General features: G+C 44.9%; 2 protein-coding genes across 5 annotated transcripts in view; one reads left to right on the forward strand and one right to left on the reverse strand.

Moving 5' to 3' along the window:
- usp42 (ubiquitin specific peptidase 42) overlaps positions 1-5,404 on the reverse strand; it is a 78,997-nt gene extending 73,593 nt beyond the window's left edge. For 2 of the 4 annotated variants that reach the window (XM_078240599.1, XM_078240602.1), the window contains exon 1: positions 5,261-5,404. The gene's annotated coding sequence lies outside the window, so the exon portion shown is untranslated. The remainder of the gene's footprint in view (positions 1-5,260) is intronic. The other 2 variants (XM_078240601.1, XM_078240600.1) reach the window with 2 other exon arrangements.
- Positions 5,405-9,762: 4,358 nt separating this feature from the next.
- eif2ak1 (eukaryotic translation initiation factor 2-alpha kinase 1) overlaps positions 9,763-23,228 on the forward strand; it is a 50,262-nt gene continuing 36,796 nt past the window's right edge. The window contains exons 1-4 of the mRNA XM_078240606.1: positions 9,763-9,993; positions 12,161-12,325; positions 16,407-16,543; positions 19,067-19,110. Coding sequence (XP_078096732.1) covers positions 9,822-9,993; positions 12,161-12,325; positions 16,407-16,543; positions 19,067-19,110 — 518 coding nt within the window. The 5' untranslated portion in view covers positions 9,763-9,821. The remainder of the gene's footprint in view (positions 9,994-12,160; positions 12,326-16,406; positions 16,544-19,066; positions 19,111-23,228) is intronic.

Here is a 23,228-nt window from a genome sequence, read left to right on the forward strand (position 1 = left end):
AACCTGTACTATGAAACTCCCTGAAACTGGCTGTCAGAAACTTAATCTAAATGGTCAACAGTTGCAAACAGCACAACTGAAATCCTCAACTGATGGCAATCCTGGCTCATTATTTGGGTAAATCAGAGGAAGTTCTACTCTGAAATGGACAATCATACTCTTGACTTGTGAATCATAGAATCATAGAAACCCTACAGCACAGAAAGAGGCCATTCGGCCCATCGAGTCTGCACCGACCACAATCCCACCCAGGCCCTACCCCCATATCCCTATATATTTTACCCACTAATCCCTCTAACCTACGCATCCCAGGACACTAAGGGGCAATTTTTTTAGCATGGCCAATCAACCTAACCCGCACATCTTTGGGCTGTGGGAGGAAACCGGAGCACCCGGAGGAAACCCACGCAGACACGGGGAAAATGTGCAAACTCCACACAGACAGTGACCCAAGCCGGGAATCGAACCCAGGTCCCTGGAGCTGTGAAGCAGTAGTGCTAACCACTGTGCTACCGTGCCGCTCAATGTTGATATTGAGCGGCACGGTAGAATGTTGATATTTAAGGTAGAAATGCACTCAATTTCTTATCATTGATATCACCTCACCTTGATACAGCAAAATATTCGCTACTAAATACAAGGCAAATCCTACCGAGACCGGTGGTTTCAGAAAAAAGTAAATTGCAATTAAATTTGACACTCCGTGGTTACATCCTTGAATTCTTAAGCAAGAAATGCTTAGTTAAATGGGTGAACTTAGCAATTACTGTAGCCAACAGTGCATATTAATTAACACGCTGTTTGAACATGTCAGCACCTCTTCAACATCAGGAATTTGTGCTGCGTGGGGAATCTCAAATGCAGACACATGCCCCAATTCCACTGCACAGTGCCTTGAAGCACCAAGCTACCTAAACGAGTCACAACAGAGGAGAAAACTAATCACATTAAGACTAATGATCCATCAGTTTGCTCGTCATGGGGCAGCTGCAGCTCAAATTGGGAAAATCATTGTGAAGACAACATCATACAAGGTAGTAAGGAATCAAACCTTGTGTATTTCTACCTTAAGTATCAATATTCACAAGTCGAGAGTATCCTAGTCCATTGCAGAGTGCTGTTTGCATAACCGAAAAAAAATAATAGATCAAGGAAACACAGTCAAATATGATTAAATTGTCAACAGTTAGTACACAATGCCCCAAATCAATAGAGTTCTATCAATGCTTCATTCAAGATGCATAGTGTTTTGTTGTTTGACACATAGCTAAGATAACTGTTGAATTACAAACGCTGGTGTTGACTGGGAAACTTAGACTGACATCCTTTAACTGTTTCTCAATTCATTTGTCAACAGATATCATTAGCCTTGATTATAAGTCATACTTCCCTGCCCCACAAAGCATCTTTTTCTGGGGTTGTCTGGCTCTTTATTCTTCAGCCCATCACATGGGCTGGATAAATTTGAATGGCTGTATAGATCCAGACATGTGTGCAATAGAAAAAGTCATAACATTTCAGAAGTTGTGTAAAATTCAATGTTGATATAAATGCAATATAAATACAATACTAAACTGAAAGGTTTTGATGCAAAATTCCCCTAACTGTACATCAATATTCTGCAGAATTTTCACTCACTGCACTTAAACTGCTCTTACAAGTGAATGAATAATCCACTGCTATCCAAGCAACTTTTAGTAATTTAAAATATTTGACTTCATGGCAATGCCATGCTTATTCAGACTTTAAAACCTAAGATTCTAACAGGACAGGGTGAAACGGATTGGTGATGTTGTTAAAATTTGTCTCTTAAACCACTGCTATCCAATAGAAATTGCTGACTAGCCAGAATGACAATTTTAGTTACATTAGTAGCGGACACGTTACACACCTTCACACAATATAGGGAAATTCACTTTAGGTACACATTTATTGGATCCCCACAAATTCAGTAACCAAGTAAACTAGTTGCAAAGATCAAACATTTGCACACTCTGCTTTTCATCTGATAATTTTAGCAAACTCGTAAAAAGGTCTAAAGTTCACGTGCAAACCCTGTGTGAATGAATACAAGATCAACTACGGAATCAATTTCTCGTTTTTTATTTACTCGTCAGAAATACAATTACTCACATCCTGATTCCCAATTTGTCACAACTGGCTTATCACCAACATATTAGACAACATCACGAAATCTCAATGGCCATGTAAAAGCCATGATACATTCTAAATAGTTCTCACATCCAATGGTCAAACTTGGGATGGCTTTGTTAAACCACAGCAACCTCAAGGTGGCACATTTGTCTTTTTGGTATCTTAAAACTTGAAAAGTAAAATCCTTTACCTCAATAGCTCAAAGAAAGGCAAGAACAAAAGTACTTGTATTACAAAACAAAATTGCATTAGCTTCCCATGTGCAGCACACATACAAGTTAGGAGCTACCATGCACACTTGATATTCACAAGAAATGTTTATATTACTGTCTTCAAAATGATTAGTATGGATTAAATGCACCAATCTGGTGTTTGCCCTATTCTTGTACATGTTTATAAACTTAAAATTACCCACTGGAACTGGAAATATCCACATATTAACAAGATGACAATTACTTTCCACTTTTTGCAATCTGAGAAACTAGCAGATCAGTTCATTAGGGACCACTATGCAGCCAGTTAACATTACTGTTTACTGCTTTGGTTCCAGCACTACAATAATTTTAAAAGCTTCATGCTGCTTGATGGATGGCCAACCATGAAAAACTTACCTGAACCTTAACCAAGGAAATTAAATTTTAAAAAGGATTTTAAAAATTATTTTGGAACAGGCAGGTAGGATACAACACAAAAACCAAGTAGGAATGAAAACAGTAATGCAGCATTACTTCCAAATTGGTGAATTACTTGTTTTTAACCATGCAAATTTGAGGGACATTTATCTTTTGTTTTCCAGCATACATAGGGCACAAAGTTAACTATATAAGGAAATATGCAAGATCAGCCAGTTAAAAAACAAAGCATTCTTGGGATGTGGGAACCACTGACAAAGCAGATATTTACTGCTATTTTGAGTTAAGCTAAATCTTTCTAACAGTTTGATGTAACCAAGTGGCTTGCTAAACCACTTCAGGGGCAGTTAAGAGTAAACCATGTTGGTCACAGAATCCCCTACAGTGCAAAAGGTGGCCATTTGGCCCACTGAGTCTGCACCGACCACAATCCCACCCAGGCCCTATCCCCATAACCCTATTTATTTACCCCACTAAACCCCTGACACTAAGGTGCAATTTAGCATAGCCAATCAACCTAACCTGCACATCTTTGGAGTGTGGGAGGAAACCGGAGCACCCGGAGGAAACCCATGCAAACACGGAGATGTGCAAACTCAACAGAGTGACCCAAGCCAGGAATCGAACCTAGGTCCCTGGTGCTGTGAGGCAGCAGTGCTAACCACTGTGCCACCGTGTTGCTGCCAATGTAGACGTTGGTGTACAACTCGTCTCATGTTAGCCAGACTGAATAAGGATGTGGTAGGTTTCCTTTACTAAAAGATGTTACTAAAAGATGTTAATAAAGACAATCCAATAGTTTCTGGGTCACTTCTACTGATAAAATTTACCAATCCCTCTCTTTGGGAGCATTTTTATGCTGGCTGTTTCATCATTGAATAGATAATGTAATTAAAGTTTGTAATCAGATAATGAATATTTGGCACTAAAAGTACACATTTCTGTTTTGCTGATAAAATCATAGAATCCCTGCAGTGCAAAGGAGGCCATTTGGCCCATTGAGTCTGCAGAGACTGTCTGACAGAGCATCTTATCCACCCCCTCCCATATTTACGCACTAATTTCCCCTAATCCACACATCTTGGGATATTAAGGGACAACTGAGCATGGCCAATCCACCTAACCTGCACATCTTTGAACTGTAGAAGGAAACTGGGGCACCCGGAGGAAAGCCCACAGACATGGAAAAGAATGTGCAAACACCACAGTCACCCAAGGCTGGTGTTGAACCCAGGGTTGTGAGGCAGCAGTGATGTATCACCCCAATCTGATAGGAGTTTCATTTTTTTTTACAATAAACCTTAAATATCCAGTTATTTAAATTAAGCATTGAACAGCCAAGTGGAAATGTATAGTGGATAACAAATTGTCTCAATTTGAATTAAGCAATTTTGAATGGAGACATTTTTCATCAACATTAACGTGGCAGAATCGGATTTCTATTTCAAGGCATGCATTTCAGCATTTTAGCGCAAAAGACACTTAAAGTGCTTTAAACACACTTTCCAGATAAAATGCCACAAAGCTGTGGGATGAGAAATTAGTACACTGCTACATCTGTCAAGTGGAAAAGCTGTTGTATTTTCAACTAAAAAGTATATTTACAGAAATGTCACAGACAACTCAAGAAATTATCATTTTATCTCACTTTACAATTTAACTACTTTGCTAAAAAAAATGAAACTTAAATAGCAAAAGCTCATATATGGAAATGTAAAAGTTTCGTCTTTCCACACTTCTTTTCAGGTACAAATCTGAATTTTTTAGGGTACTACTGGCTAGCAAAATGCGTGGCTGGGTTGTAAAGTGACTCGCGAAACAATCCATTCAAAAAAAAAACCCAACCCAACCAAAAGTGTGTGAATGGAGTTGCACCTTAAAACTTGCTCAATTTCCATCTCCGGCTCCTAGAAACTGAAAGCTTCCCCTCTTAAGGGTACAGAGAAGACTGGGTGGGGGGGGGAACCATTGCCTCTTTTACCCAGTTTCGGTGTGCCTTTGATTGCAAAAAGACCCCCCACACCCTCTGCAAAAAGGGAAACAAAGCGGATGAGCACAGCCTGGGAGGCTGACACGCGCATGCGCACACATACACGTGCGCGGCTCCTCTCCCCCTCCCCCTCAGTGAGGAGGGGGAGCCGGCTCCGGGGCCTAACAGCCCCGCGGCTGCACAATGCACCGTCAACCGGTATAGACATAACCTGTGGGAACGGCGAGGGAGTGGAATCACCACAGGAGCTGACCCAGGCCTCCCTAGCAACCGCATTCCAAGTGAAGGGGAACAAGAGGGGAGGGTGGAGGGACTGGAGGGGGGTGGGGAGCCGTAACCATGGGAGGGAGAATCACCGGCCGGCCTGTGAGAGGAAAGCGCTCTGGGAGACTATGGTGGTGGAGGCCGCCGCAAGTAACACACGAGTCCCGAGCGGGAGCCGCGGCTAACACCCACCCACCCCCACCCGAGCCCCGGTACATACCCCGAGTGTTTCCATCACGACGACGGCAACGCGCGGCGATAAACCCATCCCCCCCTCCCCCCCCTAACGATTACGACACGGAGCGAGCTCACAATCAGCACATCCGGGCTCCGCGACCCGCCCCACAACGCACCGCGGGGAGGTGGAAGAGGGCGGGGTCGACCCGGCGGAAGCAGCGCCGCCACCGGTGGGAGGGGGCGACGCGGCGGAAGCAGCGCCGCCACCGGTGGGAGGGGGGGGACGCGTCGGAAGCAGCCGCCACCGGTGGGAGGAGGACGCAGCAGCAGCGTCGCCACCGGTGGGAGGACAATACTGCAAGATTTAGAAAGCGACCTTGACAGAAGCAGGAGGACCACCATGTGGGAAACGCTATATTTGGTCTTATAGTTAGTGTTGTTTTGGGAGAAGATAAAATTGAGAAGTCCATACTTCTGAAACAAAAACAGAAAATGCTGGAAAATCTCAGCAGGTTCTGACACCATCAGTGGAGAGAGAATAGAGCCAATGTTTCGAGTCAGGATGACCCTTTGTCAGAGCTGCCAGCTCCACAGATGCTGTCAAACCTGCCGAGATTTTCCAGCATTTTTAGTTTCTGTTTTGTTTTGGATCAGATTTTGGATTGGTCTCCAAGAAGATGTAATTTGATTCAATTATTGTTCGCAGGCTGCAGAGTTCAGCACTCACAATGACGTTGCGATTGAACAGCATGGCAACGTTGCCTCTCCAATGTGGAACATAGGAACCAGAATGGCCCATTTGGTCCCTCATGTCTGTTCCACTATTCAATAAAATCATGGCTGAGCTGGTTGTGGAGTCCTCTCCTGCCATAACTGTTAACTCTCTTGCCGAGAGCTTCAGGTTTTCAGGTGTCCAGATCACCAACAACCATGCCTTCCGTCAGGAAAAAGATACAAAAGTCTGAGGATACATACCAACCGACTCAAGAACAGCTTCTTCCCTGCTGCCATCAGACTTTTGAATGGATCTACCTCGCATTAAGTTGATCTTTCTCTACATCCTAGCTATGACTGTAACACTACATTCTGCACCCTCTCCTTTCCTTCTCTATGTACGGTATGTTTTGTCTGTATAGCGCGCAAGAAACAATACTTTTCACTGTGTACCAATACATGTGACAATAATAAATCAAATCAAAACATCTGTCTAAATCTGCCTTGAATAAATTCAAAGATCCAATCTCCATGACTTCCTGAAGAGAAATCCACACATCAACAATCCTTTGGGGAGAAAAAGTTTCTCTTCTCTGTCTTGAAATGAAGACTTATTTTCAAATTATACTCTCTAGTTTTAGTGTCCCCATAAGAGGAAACATCCTACCAGCATTCACCCTATCAAGTCCCCTCAGGATCTTATGTGTGGGTTCAAAGTGCTCAACCTCTCCCCGTAAGTTACCCAGAGACCTAGGCTCTGGGGAGCCAGGTTTGAATCCCATCATGGTGAAATTTGAAGTTTAAAAAAATCTGGAATTAAAAGTCTAATGATGACCATGAAATCATTTTCAATTGTCGGAAAAACCCATCTGGTTCACTAATGTCCTTTAGGGAAGGAAATCAGTCCTTAACTGGTTTGGCCTATATGTGACTCCAGATCCACAGCAATGTGCTTGATTCTTAAATGCCCTTAAGGAGGGATGGGCAATAAAGGCAGATTCTGTTTGCTTTCCTGATTACTTGAACAATCTGCATGCTGACTTTTTGTCATTCAGGTCATCCAGGTCCTTCTGCAGTGTCTCTCCATTTAAATATTATGCTTTTCAATGCTTCCTTCCCACTGGACAATCTCAAATTTTCTCATATTTAATTTTATTTATATCACTTTGCAGACTCTTTGCATCCTCCGCACAATTTGCTTTCTTACCCATCTTTATGATAAATCTGACTATAATTAGTTGGTCCCTTCAATAAGATCACCTTTCATTTTTCTAAACTCCAATGGGCATAGGTCTCACCTGTTTAACCTTTCTTCATTAAAACACCCTTTTATCCCAGGAATGAGTCCAGTGAGCTCTCTGAAATTCTCCTAAAGCAAAGATATATATATATACATTTTAATGTAGACATGAATATGGTCATCAGGTGTGAGGCACTCTAGGGATTGCTTTACATGGTGCAGACCTGGCCTTTTCCTGCACCTTGGCAGGCACGCAAATCAACTTCCACTTTATCTGGAGATCAAAATGAGTTGTATCCACAGGGATGACAGCTTGTACAAATCTCTAAAGAGGTGGGAAGAATTGTGCCCAACATCACTCAGTTGGATCATGCTGTACCACCTATTCCTCCACACGTAACATCCTTCAGACCCTGTGGATAAAGGAGATGATGGATCCCGTTGATGCTTCCCTGAGCAGAGTGGCAAAGTGATTTAGCTGAATGGTTCATCATTAGAACGTTAAAGCATGTGCCAAGGTGTACCTTGGCTGGCAATGAGCAGGGCCCTCCCATCAGATTTTTCTTACACACCTGGAATTTCACTCCCTCCACTTACTGCCCTGGAGCCAGTTGTAGCGGGGAAATCACCATTGCCCACTTCTTTCTAGAATGTGCCTTTCCAAAACAGGTTTGGCAAACGATGCAGTGTTTTTAATCAAAGTCTGTCCCAAGCATCTCTGTAACACAGGACTAAGCGTATTATAGGCTGTTCCTAGGAACACACACCAAAATGCTGCAAGGAGGTCCATCAGTTTACTAAAAGATGCTCTTTAGCCAGCCTGAAACCAGCTGGTCTTCCAATTTAAAGAGTTGTTGATGACTAGATATTGTAGACTGGCACATTTGAAGGTCCAGGACTACATGCTTGAAGGATGTACTCAAGCTTGGGGCAGCCCCAAAAGGCATATTCCCTTCCCTAAAGGACATTTGTGAACCAGTGGGTTTTTCCAACAATCAGCAATGATTTCATGGTCATCAGTAGATTCTTAATTCCAGATATTTTTAAATTCCACTATCTGCCATGGGAGGATTCAAACTCGGGTCCCCAGAACATGAGCTGAGTTTCTGGATTAATAACCTAGTGATAATACCATTAGGCCATCGCCTCCCCTCTTGGCCTTGCTGATTGGTCAAGACATCTATAGATGAAGGCACATGGATTGTCAAATCCAAAAGAATCCCTCCCAGGAGACAGTGAAACCTGGCCTACGTGTCTGTATTTCAATTGCTTTGGGACTGCTGTCAACCACTGCAGGACCTGGGGATGCAGCCAAACAAATTCTGTCAACTGTAATTATAGACAATCGTCCCAAACAATGAAACATCTCCAGGAATGCCCTCTACTACCAGAGCTGCGCAGCCCTGAAGATCTGAAGGTTTTCAACTCTTGAGCCACTGTGGAACAATGGTGAGAGAAAGTATTGTGGCACAAGAGGATGCTACATCATCTTTAGTAAAAGTAGCAATAATTTTGTGCTTTGGTGCAACTGGGAAATAGGCCTGAAATGTATAGGCCTACTGGAATTTGGCAGTGCAAAGTTGATTTGTCATCTCCATGAAGCGGAAGTCTGGAGTGTTTACAGTACTGTGAAATACAGAACTGAGGTTTGACACAACTTAAGTGCAGGGTTTCACGCACAGTGGACTCCTGATCTCTGGCAGACCTGAGGACAAGGACATGACATGGGCCTAACCACATTGCATTTGGTAATCCATGATTTACCATTGGCTTGTGGCTATTGAAGAATCTCTATAAGCCCTCTTAGGTGAATATAAAAAATCTCATTGCATTATTCTGAAGAAGAGCAGGGGAGTTCTTTCTAGTGTCCGGGTCAATACTTGTAAGTTAACCAAAGTCACAAGGGCAGACTTTTTTTTACATTATTTCACAAGATGTGATTAGACCAACAATTATTGCCCATCCTTAATTGCCGCGAGAAGGTGGTGGTGAGCTGTCTTTAAAGTTTATTTAATAGTGTCACAAGTAGGCTTACATTCACACTGCAATGAAGTTACTGTGAAAATCCCCTAGTCACCACACTGCAGGCCACCTGTTCGGGTACAGTGAGGGAGAATTTAACACGGCCAATGTACATAACCAGCACATCTTTCGGACTGGGAGGAAACCCACGCACATATGGGGAGAACGTGCAAACTCTGCACAGTGACCTAAGCCGGGAATCGAATGCAGGTCCCTGGCGCCGTGAAGCAGCAGTGCTAACCATTGTACCACCGTGCCTTCTTGAACCACGGCAGTCGAGATGGTGTAGGGACAATGCTGTTTGGGAAGAAATTCTGGGATTTTGATCCAGCAACAATGAAGGTTATTAAGGGGGTCATAACAATGTTGTTTGTGGGAGCTTGCTGTGAACAAATTAACTGCGGCATTTCCTACAATGAAACAGTGACTACACTTTTAAAAAGTATTTCATTGGGACGTCCTGAAGATGTAAAAGTTGCTCATAAAAGCAATTTTTATTTTGGGATGGTATAGGATCAAGCTATCTCTTGTAAATGACTCTCTGAGCAGTATGAATGTGTGTTGTAACGCTCAGTGTGAGCTGCAGTTCCGGTTCTGGAACTCTCCTAGTGGCCTCGCTGCGCCCTGGATGTGCTGCCCGGGTTCTGTCGCCCCGATGCAGAGCGAAGCGGGGATAACCCGGCGCCCCCGTGATGTGGCCTCCGGTGTCTGCAGCCCGCGGAGCTCCGGCGATGATTCGCAGCAACCCCGGAACAAGCTGACCTTCAGCCTCCCGCAGGATGGCCCAGCTGATTTCGATGGTAAGTGTCGGCTGTCCCGGCTTCTGATGCAACCTGTGCCCAGATGCTGGATCTAGGTTCAAATCCAATCTCTCCAACCTCACACCGCCCCCCCCCCTATACCCCATATCACCGGATAGCCAGCCCCCTGAGGCCATTCATCTAGCAAAATGGTTCACAGAATAACGGCAACAGGAGGCCATTCAGCCCACCGTGCTGTGCCAGCTCTTTGAAAGTTATGGTAAACCGTTGTAACACTGGTTCAACCTCAACCGAAATATGGGACCGGATTTTCCACGCAACCCACCGCGCTTTTGGCAGTGGTGAAGGCAGCCCACCATTGGTTGGCAGGGGGATCTTCTTGTCATGCTGTTGTCAACGGGATTACCATTTTTAAAATTCATCTGTGGTATTCATAGAAATCATAGATCATAGAAATCATAGAAACCCTACAGTGCAGAAGGAGGCCATTCGGCCCATCGAGTCTGCACCGACCACAATCCCACCCAGGCCCTACCCCCACATATTTACCCACTAATCCCTCTAACCTACCATCTCAGGACTCTAAGGGGCAATTTTTAACCTGGCCAATCAACCTAACCCGCACATCTTTGGACTGTGGGAGGAAACCGGAGCACCCGGAGGAAACCCACGCAGACACGAGGAGAATGTGCAAACTCCACACAGACAGTGACCCGAGCCGGGAATCGAACCCAGGACCCTGGAGCTGTGAAGCAGCAGTGCTAACCACTGTGCTACCGTGCCGCCCTTTGTATCTGTAAAAATTTTTAAAATGGTAATCCCGTTGACAACAGCATGACAAGAAGATCCCCCTGCCAACCAATGGTGGGCACCTTCACCACTGCCAGTTCATTTGAGACATGGGGGGTCAATGGCTGGCCAGCATTTATTACTCATCCCTACTTGCCCGAGGGCATGTTGAGAGATTGCTGTGGCTCTGGAGTCGCATGTACCCATGATGTGGAGATGCCGGCGTTGGACTGGGGTAAGCACAGTAAGAGGTCTCACAACACCAAGTTAAAGTCTAACAGGTTTATTTGGTAGCACAAGCCACAAGCTTTCAGACCGCTGCTCCTTCACCAGGTGAGTGGGAATTCTGTTCACAAACAGGGCATATAAAGACACAAACTCGATTTACAAAATAATGGTTGGAATGCAAGTCTTTACAGGTAATCAAGTCTTAAAGGTACAGACAATGTGAGTGGAGAGAGGGTTAAGCACAGGTTAAAGAGATGTGTATTGTCTCCAGCCAGGACAGTTAGTGAGATTTTGCAAGCCCAGGCAAGTCGTGGGGGTTACAGATAGTGTGACATGAACCCAAGATCCCGGTTGAGGCTGTCCTCATGTGTGCGGAACTTGGCTATCAGTTTCTGCTCAGCGATTGTGCGTTGTTCTGTGTCGTGAAGGCCGCCTTGGAGAACGCTTACCCGAAGATCAGCGGCTGAATGCCCGTGACTGCTGAAGTGTTCCCCAACAGAAAGAGAACACTCCTGCCTGGTGATTGTCGAGCGGTGTTCATTCATCCGTTGTCGTAGCGTCTGCATGGTCTCCCCAATGTACCACGCCTCGGGACATCCTTTCCTGCAGCGTATCAGGTAGGCAACGTTGGCCGAGTTGCAAGAGTATGTACCGTGTACCTGGTGGATGGTGTTCTCACGTGAGATGATGGCATCCGTGTCGATGATCCGGCACGTCTTGCAGAGGTTGCTGTGGCAGGGTTGTGTGGTGTCGTGGTCACTGTTCTCCTGAAGGCTGGGTAGTTTGCTGCGAACAATGGTCTGTTTGAGGTTGTGCGGTTGTTTGAAGGCAAGAAGTGGGGGTGTGGGGATGGCCTTGGCGAGATGTTCATCTGAAGACGAACATGCTTCTCAACTTGCCCTGCCACCTTCAAAGGTTTGAGTATACCCTTCCCTGGTGGGGGGAGTCTCTGTTCCTGTACCCGCACCCCCCTTTGAAAATTGTACCATTCACAAGTGTGAGCTGCTTAGAAAAAAGAGGTGCATTTCTGTAGCACCTTTCGTCACCTCAGGATGTCCTAAACTGCTTTACCACCAATGAAGTACCATTTTTCTTGAAGGGTAGTCATTGTTGTAACTATGGTAGCCAATTTGCATACTGCTCTTGTATAATTTTCAAATCTTCCCCCCCCCCTTTCCTACAATTACAGAGTCCGATCTGGTGCAGGAGCGTGGTTTGGATTGTAACCGAACAACCCCAATGTTGATGGATTTCAGAGTTGCCATTCCTAACCAGCTGTTGTTGGTCTCACTCCTGGAACATCTCTGCTTCGTCTACGAGCAAAATCCTCAGCGCTCCATGAGCCTGTTTAAGTGTAAGACATAAAGGGCATTGGACCATCAAGTAATCTAGCTGAAGGACGGGGTTTAAAAGAAAGCAGAGTTGAAGAAGATGGGCGGCACGGTGGCACAGTGGTTAACACTACTGCCTGCCAATGCCAGGGACCCGGGTAAATTCCTGGCTTGGGTCACTGTCTGTCTGAAGTTTGCACATTCTCTGGGTGTTCCAGTTTCTTTCCAAAGTCCAAAGATGTGCAGGTTAGGTGGAATGGCCATGCTAAATTGCCCCTTAGTGTCAGGGGGACTAGCTAGAGTAAATGCATGGGGATAGGGACTGGGTGGGATTGTGGTCTGAATGGCCTCCTTCTGCACTATAGGATTCTATGATATTCTATGTTTTAGAGAGCCTGGAAATAGCGGTAGGAAGAGAAAGTGGAAGAAGCTAAGCTCTTACAACATTGTCAATCAGTTAGCATAAGGGGTAGAATCACAGGAAGATGTAATAAAGCTACAGGGAAGAGGAATTAACGTAATGTAGTTCTGAAAACTATTTTGTAATGGGGGTTTGATAAATGAAACCACAGATATTGTAACTTAAATCTTGGTGACCTCCTCCAGCTGTACAACCCTGAGATATCTCTGCGCTCCTCCGGTCCTTCCCTCAGACTGCGGCCTGTTTCTGTATAGTGAAATTCTATATAATTTCAGAGAAGTGAAGTATTTTATTTCAGAAAGAAGCTTTTACATCCAGAATTGATATTTAGCTTGATCATCCAAAACCCAATTGTTTGTATTCTAACTCCCAAGTCCTTTCACTCCCGTGCTTGCTGATCTACATCCACTTTCAGTCTGGAAATGTCTTTATTTTGAAATTCTGATTCTTATGTACTAATTCTTCTGTAGCCTTGTCCCTCCCTATCTTCGTAACCTCCTCCAACTTTGCGTGTCAGCCATGGCCCAGGTGATAACACTCCCGTCTCTGAATCGCAAGGTTCTCGGCTCAAGTCCCATTCTAGGGCTTGAGCATAAAAATCACTTTGATACAGTACTGAGGGAGTGCTGCACTGTTGAATGTACCATCTTTCGAATCAGATGATTGTAAACTGAGGCCCCATCTCCTCACTCGGATGGCTGTTGAAGATCTCGTGGCATTGTGAAGAAGTGGAGATGCCGGTGTTGGACTGGGGTAAACACAGTAAGAAGTTTAACAACACCAGGTTAAAGTCCAACAGGTTTATTTGGTAGCAAAAGCCACACAAGCTTTCGGAGCTCTAAGCCCCTTCTTCAGGTGAGTGGTATCACCTGAAGAAGGGGCTTAGAGCTCCGAAAGCTTGTGTGGCTTTTGCTACCAAATAAACCTGTTGGACTTTAACCTGGTGTTTTTAAACTTCTTATTGTGAAGAAGAACAGGGGAGTTAGACCTGGTGTATTAGCCAATATTTATCCCGTAAACAACATCTCAAAAATCAGATTATCTGGTCTTTAACACATTGCTGTTTGTGGGAGTTGGCTGACCACATATTGGCTGCTGCATTTCCTATATTATAACAGCTATCACACTTCAAAAAGTACCTTATTGGTCGTGAAGCACTTTGAGACATCTGGTGGTCGTGAAAAGTGCTATAAAAATATAAGTCTTTCTACCAAGGTTTCTTTCTTCCAAGATCTCCATGCTCCAATAATTCTGGGGTCCTCTGCATTCTCAATTTTCATTGTCCTTCATTGGTGGCTGTACCTTCAGCTGCCTGGGTCATAAGCTCTGTAAATTCCTTCCCAAAGCTCACTGCCTCTTTCTCCTCCTTTTAAGACACTCCTTAAAGCTGACCTTTTTGACCAAGCTTTTTGGTCATTTGTCCTACAATCCTCTGAAATGGCTATGTGTCACATTTGTCTGGTAACACCCCAGTAAAACACCTTGGGATTTCTTAAGACATGTAAAGTGTAAATTGTTGTTGTTGATTGCTGTTGGCATGATACACTAAGTTAGGATGTGAATATGACTGCCTGTTGTGCAGCTGTTTCTTCAGTCAATACTTCCATCAAAACCTTTCTTCCTTTGTGTCAGCCTGGCTTAGTTGGTAGGACTCTCGCCTCTGAGTCACAGGTTCAAGGCCCATACCAAGGAGTTGATTACAAAATCTCGGCTGATACTGTCAGTGCTGCACTGAGGGAGTGTTACACTGTTGGAGGTGCTGAGTTTTGGAAGAGATGGTAAACTGAGGCCCTCTCTGTTGGCTGTAAAAGATTCCATGGCACTAGTCGAAGAAGAGCAGGGTAGTTATCCCCAGAATCCTGACCAATATTTATCCCTCAATTAACATCACTAAATAAAATATGATTATCTGATCTTGTTTGTGGTTTGTGATTCCGGGGATGAAGGTGTTGACGTATGAGGAGAGATAACAGTTTGGGCTTATACTCACTGGAGTTTAGAAGGATGAGTGGGGATCTGATCGAGGTATATAAAATTTTTAAAGGGACTGATAAAGTAAATGTAGACCAAATATTTCCTGTTATGGGGCAATCTCGAACAAGAGGTAACAGGTATAGGTTGAGAGGCGATAGATTTAAAACTGAGATGAGGAGAGGGTGGTGAATTTGTGGAACTCACTGCCCTATAGTGGAGTCTGAATCGTTGAATGGTTTCAAGAAGGAGATAGATATATTTCTAATTTTTAAAAAAGTAATAAGGGCAAATGGGGAACAGGTGAGGAGGTGGATTTGAGACCAGGGAGAGATCAGCCATGATCTGATTGAATGGCAGAGCAGGCTCAAAGGGCTGAATTTGTCTTCCGCTCTTAATTCCTACATTCCAATGTTTTTGATTTGATTTATTATTGTCACATGGATTAGTATACAGTGAAAAGTATTGTTTCTTGCACACTAAACAGACAAAGCATATCGTACATAGGGAAGGAAACGAGAGAGTGCAGAATGTAGTGTTATAATCATAGCTAGGGTGTAGATAAAGATCAACTTAGTGCGAGGTAGGTCCATTCAAAAGTCTGATGGCAGTAGGGAAGAAGCTGTTTTTGAGTCAGTTGGTACGTGATCTCAGACTTTTGTATCTTTTTTGGACAGAAGAAGGTAGAAGAGAGAATGTCCAGGGTGCGTGGGGTCCTTAATTATGCTGGCTGCTTTTCCAAGGCATCAGGGAGTGTCGACAGTGTCAATGGATAGGAGGCTGATTTGAGTGATGGACCGGGCTTCATTCACGACCCTTTATAGTTTCTTGCGGTCTTGGACAGATCAGGGGCCATACCAAGCTGCGATACAACCAGAAAGAATGTTTTCTATGGTGCAGCTGTAGAAGTTGGTGAGAGTTATAGCTGACATGTCGAATTTCCTTAGTCTCCTGAGAAAGTAGAGGCGTTGGTGGGTTTCTTAACCATAGCGTCCACATGGAGGGACCAGGACAGGTTGTTGGTGATCTGGACACCTAAAAACCTGAAACTCTCGACCATTTCTACTTCATCTCCATGTGGGAACTTGCTGAGCATAAATTGACAGCCGCTTTCCCTATATTAGAACGGTGACTACACTTCAAAAGCATGTCATTAGGTGTAAAGTACACGGTGGCACAATGGTTAGCACTGCTGCCTCACGGGACTTGGGTTCGATTCCCGGCTTGGGTCACTGTCTGTGTGGAGTTTGCATGTTCTCCCCATGTCTGTGTGGGTTTCCTCTGGGTGCTCTGGTTTCCTCCCACAGTCCAAAGATGTGCGGATTAGGTGGATTGGCCATGCTAAATTGCCCCTTAAAGTCAGAGGGACAAGCTAGGGTAAATGTGTGGGGTTATGGGGATAGAGCCTGGGTGGGATTGTGGTCGGTGGAGACTCGATGGGCCAAATGGCCTCATTCTGCACTGTAGGATTCTATGGAAGTCTACTAGAAAGATTCTTGATAAGCAGGGGGGGTGAAAGCTTTTTGGGTGTAGGCAGGAATGTGGGGTTGAAGTCATAATCAAGTCAGCTATGATCTTATTGAATGGTGGATCAGGCTCAAGGGGCTGAGTGGCCTACACCTGCTCCTAATTCGGGTGTTTGTAAGTATTTTGGGATGCACTGAGGTCATGAAAGGCGTTCTATAACTGTACGTCCGTCTTGTCTTTTTCAGTGTTGTGTCAAAAACTAGCGGGAATGCACTTGATTTCACCAATCACCTTCAGTGATGAGTTCAGCACCGTAAGGCTGCAACACAATCAGACCTTCACAAACCTGCTAAAGGCAGCAAGAAATGGCTTGTATCGACAGGTGAGTCCAATCCAAGCTGATGTTAGAGAGCTTTACCTTTCAGAGGCTTGTGACGTGTTTGAAAGTAAGACCTTGCACGGTGGCACAGTGGTTAGCACTGCTGCCTCACAGCATCAGGGACCTCGGTTCGATTCCCGGCTTGGGTCACTGTCTGTGCGGAATTTGCACGTTCTCCCCATGTCTGCGTGGGCTTCCTCCCACAGTACAAAGCTGTGCGGGTTAGGTGGATTAGTCGTGCTAAATTGCCCCTTAGTGTCAGGGCCTGGGTAGGATTGTCGTCGGTGCAGACGCGATGGGCCGAATGGCCTCCTTCTGCACGGCAGGATTCTATGGATTTTGTTGTACTTTTCAAAACCCCAGGACATTGCAATGTCCAACATCCAACTAATTACTTGTTGAATTGTTGTAACTGTTTTAATGCAGGAAATACATGCGCACAACGTGTTCCGACAAACACTGGCGTGATAATGACCCGATAACCTGTTCAGCAATGTTCGCTGAAGGATCATAAAAATTTAAAATATGGGTGGGGCACATATGATGGGGGTGGGTGCCCATCCTACCCCTGAACCCACCCCCCATAAAATGCTAAATCAACAGCTTGCCCGCTGTATTTAAATGAAGAATTAAGGGTCAATTATGCTTTCCAATTGACCCTGATAACATGGCTGCCGCATCATAAAACATTCGCTGTAGGCAGCTGGGCAGAAGAAGGTAGACCGATTTTTTTTTTTTCACCCCAAGTGGTTAAAGATTAGGAAGGAAGTGGGGGGAGGGTGGGGTTCACTCTTTGGGGCTACTCCTGGCCGATCGACAACCCCCTCCCCCTTAGGTTGAAGCACTCCTCCCCTTCGTTCCTACTCATTTCCTCCCTTAAACTCATCCCCCTTCTCTTCCCCGCCCCTTTCCCTAATCTACCCAAATCTTTCTTGCCCAAGCCCTTGGACTTGATTGTTCCAGTGATCCAAGACCTCGGGGTCCTTTCTTCTCCAGCAGTTTTGGCAGCGGCCAGCAACACGTTCTTGGGGCTGCCGGGACTGATGGAGCTGTCGGTCAAAGAGGGACAGAAGTCCCTTGTTAATCAGTGGTACAGCTCTTTATAGGTCTATGTCAACGTGATTTGGGGGCCGGGGGGGGGGGGGGGGGGGGGGGTAGCGTGCCCTATGCCACTCCCTCAACCCCATATTATTCAACTCGATATTTGCCTTTTAAGGCTGAGATAGGATTTCTTTTTCTCTCAAAAGGGTCATTAGTCTGTGGATTTTCATTTGATTTATTATTGCCACATGTATTGGTATGCAGTGCAAAGTATTGTTTCTTGCATGCTATACAGACAAAGCATACCATTCATAGAGTAGGAAGGAAAGGAGAGGGTGCAGAATATAATGTTCCAGTCATAGCTAGTGTGTAGAAAAAGATCAGCTTAATATATGGCAGGTAAGAGAATGAATTAGAGCATTGTTAGAGAGTTTAAATGAGTTAAAGAGAAGAGTTTTAAAAGCATAGAACAAGAGTAATAGAATTAGAGGATATGCTGGGGTCAGCTCGAAAGAAGTTGCCACGTTCCGGTGCCATCTTGAATATATCTTCACCAGAATTCTTTTCACCAGAAAGTTGTGTCATTGAATTTATTCAAGACTGAGTTAGTTAGATTTTTGATGGACGGGAGAGTTATAGGGAGCAGACGAGAAAATGGAATTGAGACCACAACCAGGTCTTATTGAGTAGCAGAGCGGGCTTGAAGGATTGAAGGTCTACTCCTGTTCCTAAGTCCAATGTTCCCATGTTCCAGGACACCAGGGATAACACTTCTCTTCAAAGTGGTGCCACAGGATCTGTTATGTCCTCCTGAGAAGGGTTTGCATCCCTCCTTAAACATGGCACTTCTGAAATGCAGCCTTCCCCCGGTACTGTGCTGAGGATGTCAGCCTAAATCCTGAGGTCAAGTCTCTGGATTGGGACCTACAACCAACTGACTGGTCATCCATCTTGTGTGTGGGACCTCGTTGTGCACAAATTAGCTGCACCAATTGCGAGCGATAAAAGTTCAAAAACTGACTGTGAAGCCAACTGAGATCAGGCCGTGGATTGAAACTTACTGGGTCCAAATGGCTGAGTACAGCACCTCATGGTCCATCTATCATGTGGATGGAAGGTTGGCCAGCAGAAATCTCCTGGGATTCCATTCCCCTTGTCACTATGTACCAGCAGTAGCATCATTTGTACCAAGTAGTAAATATTAGCCCCATACTTGAGCTGCATTTTATATTTTGGAGCAGGTATTGTGTTGAGCCACAGTCAGGGCTGCTTGAACTGGCGCGTCATATTGTTGGCTATCTGTTGTCACTTTTGGAGAGAGAGGCAGTTGAAAAATTGGGGAAAACGAGCAAGGAGATGGAAGGATTTTCATTGGGAAGGCTCCAGCTGAGGGCAATGTTGGCATAGTTGTTGAGAGTTGGGCAGTTTAGATTGCAGTGGACAAGGTCAGCTTCTAATTCACATTGCCTTTCATTTTTTTTTTAGAGACATGCTACAAATGGAGATGCACCTGCCCTTAACCCTTGCAGGTATGTGATAAATGTAGTGGGTACGAAGTGCAGTGATTATGTTACTAGACTAATAACCCAGAGGTGAGACTTCAAGTTGCGCCATGGATAGAACAAAGAAAAGTACAGCACAGGAACAGGCCCTTCGGCCCTCCAAGCCTGCGCCAATCATGATGCCTGCCTAAATTAAAACCGTATGCACTTACGGAGTTTGTATCCTTCCATTCTCATCCTATTCATGTATTTGTCTAGTTGCCCCTTAAATGCCGCTTTCGTACCTGCTTCCACCACCTCCCCAGGCAACGCCTTCCAGGCATTCGCCACCCTCTGTGTAAATAAAACTTGCCACGCACATCTTTAAACTATTCCCCATGCACCTTAAACCTATGTCCCCTAGTACTTGACCTTTCTATCCGAGGAAAGAGCATCTGACCATCCACTCTGTCCATGCCACTCATAATCTTGTAAACCTCTTATCAGGTCACTCCTCAACCTCCGTCGTTCCAGTGAGAACAAACCAAGTTTTATCCAACCTCTTCTCATAGCTAATCGCTCCAGACCAGGCAACATCCTGGTAAACGTCTTCTGTACTCTCTCCAAAGCATCCACATCCTTCTGGTAGTGTGGCGACCAGAATTGTACACAATATTCTAAATGAGGCCGAACTAAGGTTCTGTACAGCTGCAGCATAACCTGCAAATATTTATACTCAATGCCCCAACTGATGAAGGCAAGCATGCTGTATGCCTTCTTGACTACCTTATCCACCTGCGGTGCCATTTTCAGTGATCAGTGGACAGGTACGCCCAGAACTCTCTGCCTGTCAATACTCCTAAGGGTTCGACCATTTACTGTATAATTCCTACATGCATTGGACCTTCCAAAATGCATTATCTCACACTTGTCCGGATTAACTCCATCTGCCATTTCCCTGCCCAAGTCTCCAACTGGTCTATATCTTGCTGTATACTCTGACAATCCGCTTCACTATCCGCAACTCCACCAATTTTTGTGTCATTTGCGAACTTACTAATCAGACAGCTATATTTTCCTCCAAATCATTTATAGATACTATGAACAACAAAGGTCCCAGAACTGATCCCTGTGGAACACCGCTAGTTACAACCTTCCATTCAGAAAAGCACCCCTCTACTGCTACCCTCTGTCTTCTATGGCCAAGATGTGGAGATGCCGGCGTTGGACTGGGGTAAGCACAGTAAGAAGTCTCACAACACCAGGTTAAAGTCCAACAGGTTTATTTGGTAGCAAATACCATAAGCTTTCGGAGCAATGTTCCTTCGTCAGATGGAGTGGTCTCTGTTCTCAAACAGGGCACAGACACAGAAATCAAATTACAGAATACTGATTAGAATGCAAATCTCTACAGCCAGCCAGGTCTTAAATGTACAGACAATGTGGGGGGAGGGAGCATTCAACACAGGTTAAAGAGATGTGTATTGTCTCCAGACAGTACAGCTTGTGAAATTGTGCAAGTCCAGGAGGCAAGCTGTGGGGGTTACTGATAATGTGACATAAATCCAACATCCCGGTTTAGACCGTCCTCATGTGTGCGGAACTTGGCTATCAGTTTCTGCTCAGTGACTCTGCGCTGTCGTGTGTCGTGAAGGCCGCCTTGGAGAACGCTTACCTGAAGATCCAAGGCAGAATGCCCGTGACTGCTGAAGTGCTCCCCCACAGGAAGAGAACAGTCTTGCCTGGTGATTGTCGAGCGGTGTTCATTCATCCGTTGTCGTAGCGTCTGCACGGATGAATGAACACCGCTCGACAATCACCAGGCAAGACTGTTCTCTTCCTGTGGGGGAGCACTTCAGCAGTCACGGGCATTCTGCCTTGGATCTTCAGGTAAGCGTTCTCCAAGGCGGCCTTCACGACACACGACAGCGCAGAGTCACTGAGCAGAAACTGTTAGTCAAGTTCCGCACACATGAGGACGGTCTAAACCGGGATGTTGGATTTATGTCACATTATCAGTAACCCCCACAGCTTGCCTCCTGGACTTGCACAATTTCACAAGCTGTACTGTCTGGAGACAATACACATCTCTTTAACCTGTGTTGAATGCTCCCTCCCCCCACATTGTCTGTACATTTAAGACCTGGCTGGCTGTAGAGATTTGCATTCTAATCAGTATTCTGTAATTTGATTTCTGTGTCTGTGCCCTGTTTGAGAACAGAGACCACTCCATCTGACGAAGGAGCATTGCTCCGAAAGCTTATGGTATTTGCTACCAAATAAACCTGTTGGACTTTAACCTGGTGTTGTGAGACTTCTTACTGTTCTATGGCCAAGCCAGTTCTGTGTCCATCTTGCCAGCTCTCCTCTGATCCCGTGTGACTTCACCTTTCGTACCAGTCTACCATGAGGTACCTTGTCAAAGGCTTTACTGAAATCCATGCATACCACATCCATTGCCTTTCCCTCATCTATCATCTTCGTCACTTCCTTGAAAAACTCGATCAAGTTAGTGAGGCACGACCATGCTGTTTATCACTAATAAGTCCATTTGTTTCCAAATGTGAGTAAATCTTGTCCCTAAGAATCTTTTCCAATAATTTCCCTACTGTTGATGTAAGGTTAACCGGCCTATAATTTCCTGAATTATCCCTACTGCCCCTCTTAAACAAAGGAACAACATTGGCTATCCTCCAGTCCTCTGGAACTTCACTTGTAGCCAATGAGGATACAAAGATTTCTATCAAGGCCCCAGCAATTTCCACCCTTGCCTCCCTCAGTTTCCTGGGGTAGATCCCATCAGGCTCTGGGGACGTATCTACTTTAATGCTTTTTAAGACTCCCAATATTACCTCCTTTTTGATATCGTCATGACCCAGAATATCTACACACTCTACCTTAAGCTCCTTATCCATCAAGTCCCTCTCTTTGGTGACTACTGAGGTAAAGTATTCATTTAGTGTCTCGCCCATTTCCTCTGGCTCCATGCATAGATTCCCTCCATTATCCTTGAGTGGACCAACCCTTTCCCTGGCTACCCTCTTGCTCTTTTCATACGTATAAAATGGCTTAGGATTTTCCTTAATCCTGTTTGCCAAGGACTTTTCATGACCCCTTTTAGCCCTCCTAACTCCTTCCTTAAGTTCCTTTCTACGTTCTTTATATTCTTCAACGGCTTCATCTGTCCTAAGCCTTTGAGGCCTTATGAATGCTTTCTTTTTCTTTTTGACAAGGCTCATAATATCCCTCGTTATCCAGGGTTCCCGATACTTGCCACATTTATCCTTCATCCTCACAGATACAAGCCAGTCCTGAATTCCAATTAACTGACATTTGAAAGACTCCCACATGTCGGATGTTGATTTACCCTCAAACAGCCTCCCCCCAGCCTACACTCTCCAGATCCTGCCCAATGTTGTTGTCGTTAGCCTTCCACCAATTTAACGCCTTCACCCGAGGACCACTCTTGTCCTTATCCACAAGCACCTTAAAACCTACGGAATTATGATCACTGTTCCCGAAATGCTACTTTGAGAATCTGAATTCAGTTATGTTTTAAATTCGGAAAATAATATATAGTTGTCAGTAAAACTGACCATGAAGCTTTTGGATTGTCATTTAAAAGCCCAACTGGTTCGCTGAGATTTTAAAGTTAAAGTTTTTTAAAAAAGTTATTTATTAGTCACAAGTAAGGCTTACATTAACACTGCAACGAAGTTACTTTGAAATTCCCCTTGTCGCCACAGTCCGGCACCTGTTCGGGTCAATGCACCTAACCAGCACGTCTTTCAGAATGTGGGAGGAAACCGGAGCACCCGGAGGAAACCCACGAGACACGGGGAGAATGTGCAAATTCCACACAGACAGTGACCCAAGCCAGGAATCGAACCCAGGTCCCTGGCATTATGAGGCAGCAGTGCTAACCACTGTGCTACCGTGCCACCCTTTAATTCTATTAAGGAAGAAATCTGCCGGCCTTATCCAGTGGGCCTGTATTTATGACTCCAGTTCAACACAAACATGGTGGAGTCTTAACTGCCCTTTGATGTGGCCTAGCGATCACTCACTCAGTTGTATTGAAACTAACTCGGGGATGGACAATAAATACTGGCCTTGCCAGTGACGCCCACATAACAAGCACGATTTATTCTTTCAATGTGGTTTTA

Source organism: Mustelus asterias, chromosome 23, assembly GCF_964213995.1.
Source record: "Mustelus asterias chromosome 23, sMusAst1.hap1.1, whole genome shotgun sequence".
In the NCBI taxonomy this organism is placed as follows: domain Eukaryota; kingdom Metazoa; phylum Chordata; class Chondrichthyes; order Carcharhiniformes; family Triakidae; genus Mustelus; species Mustelus asterias.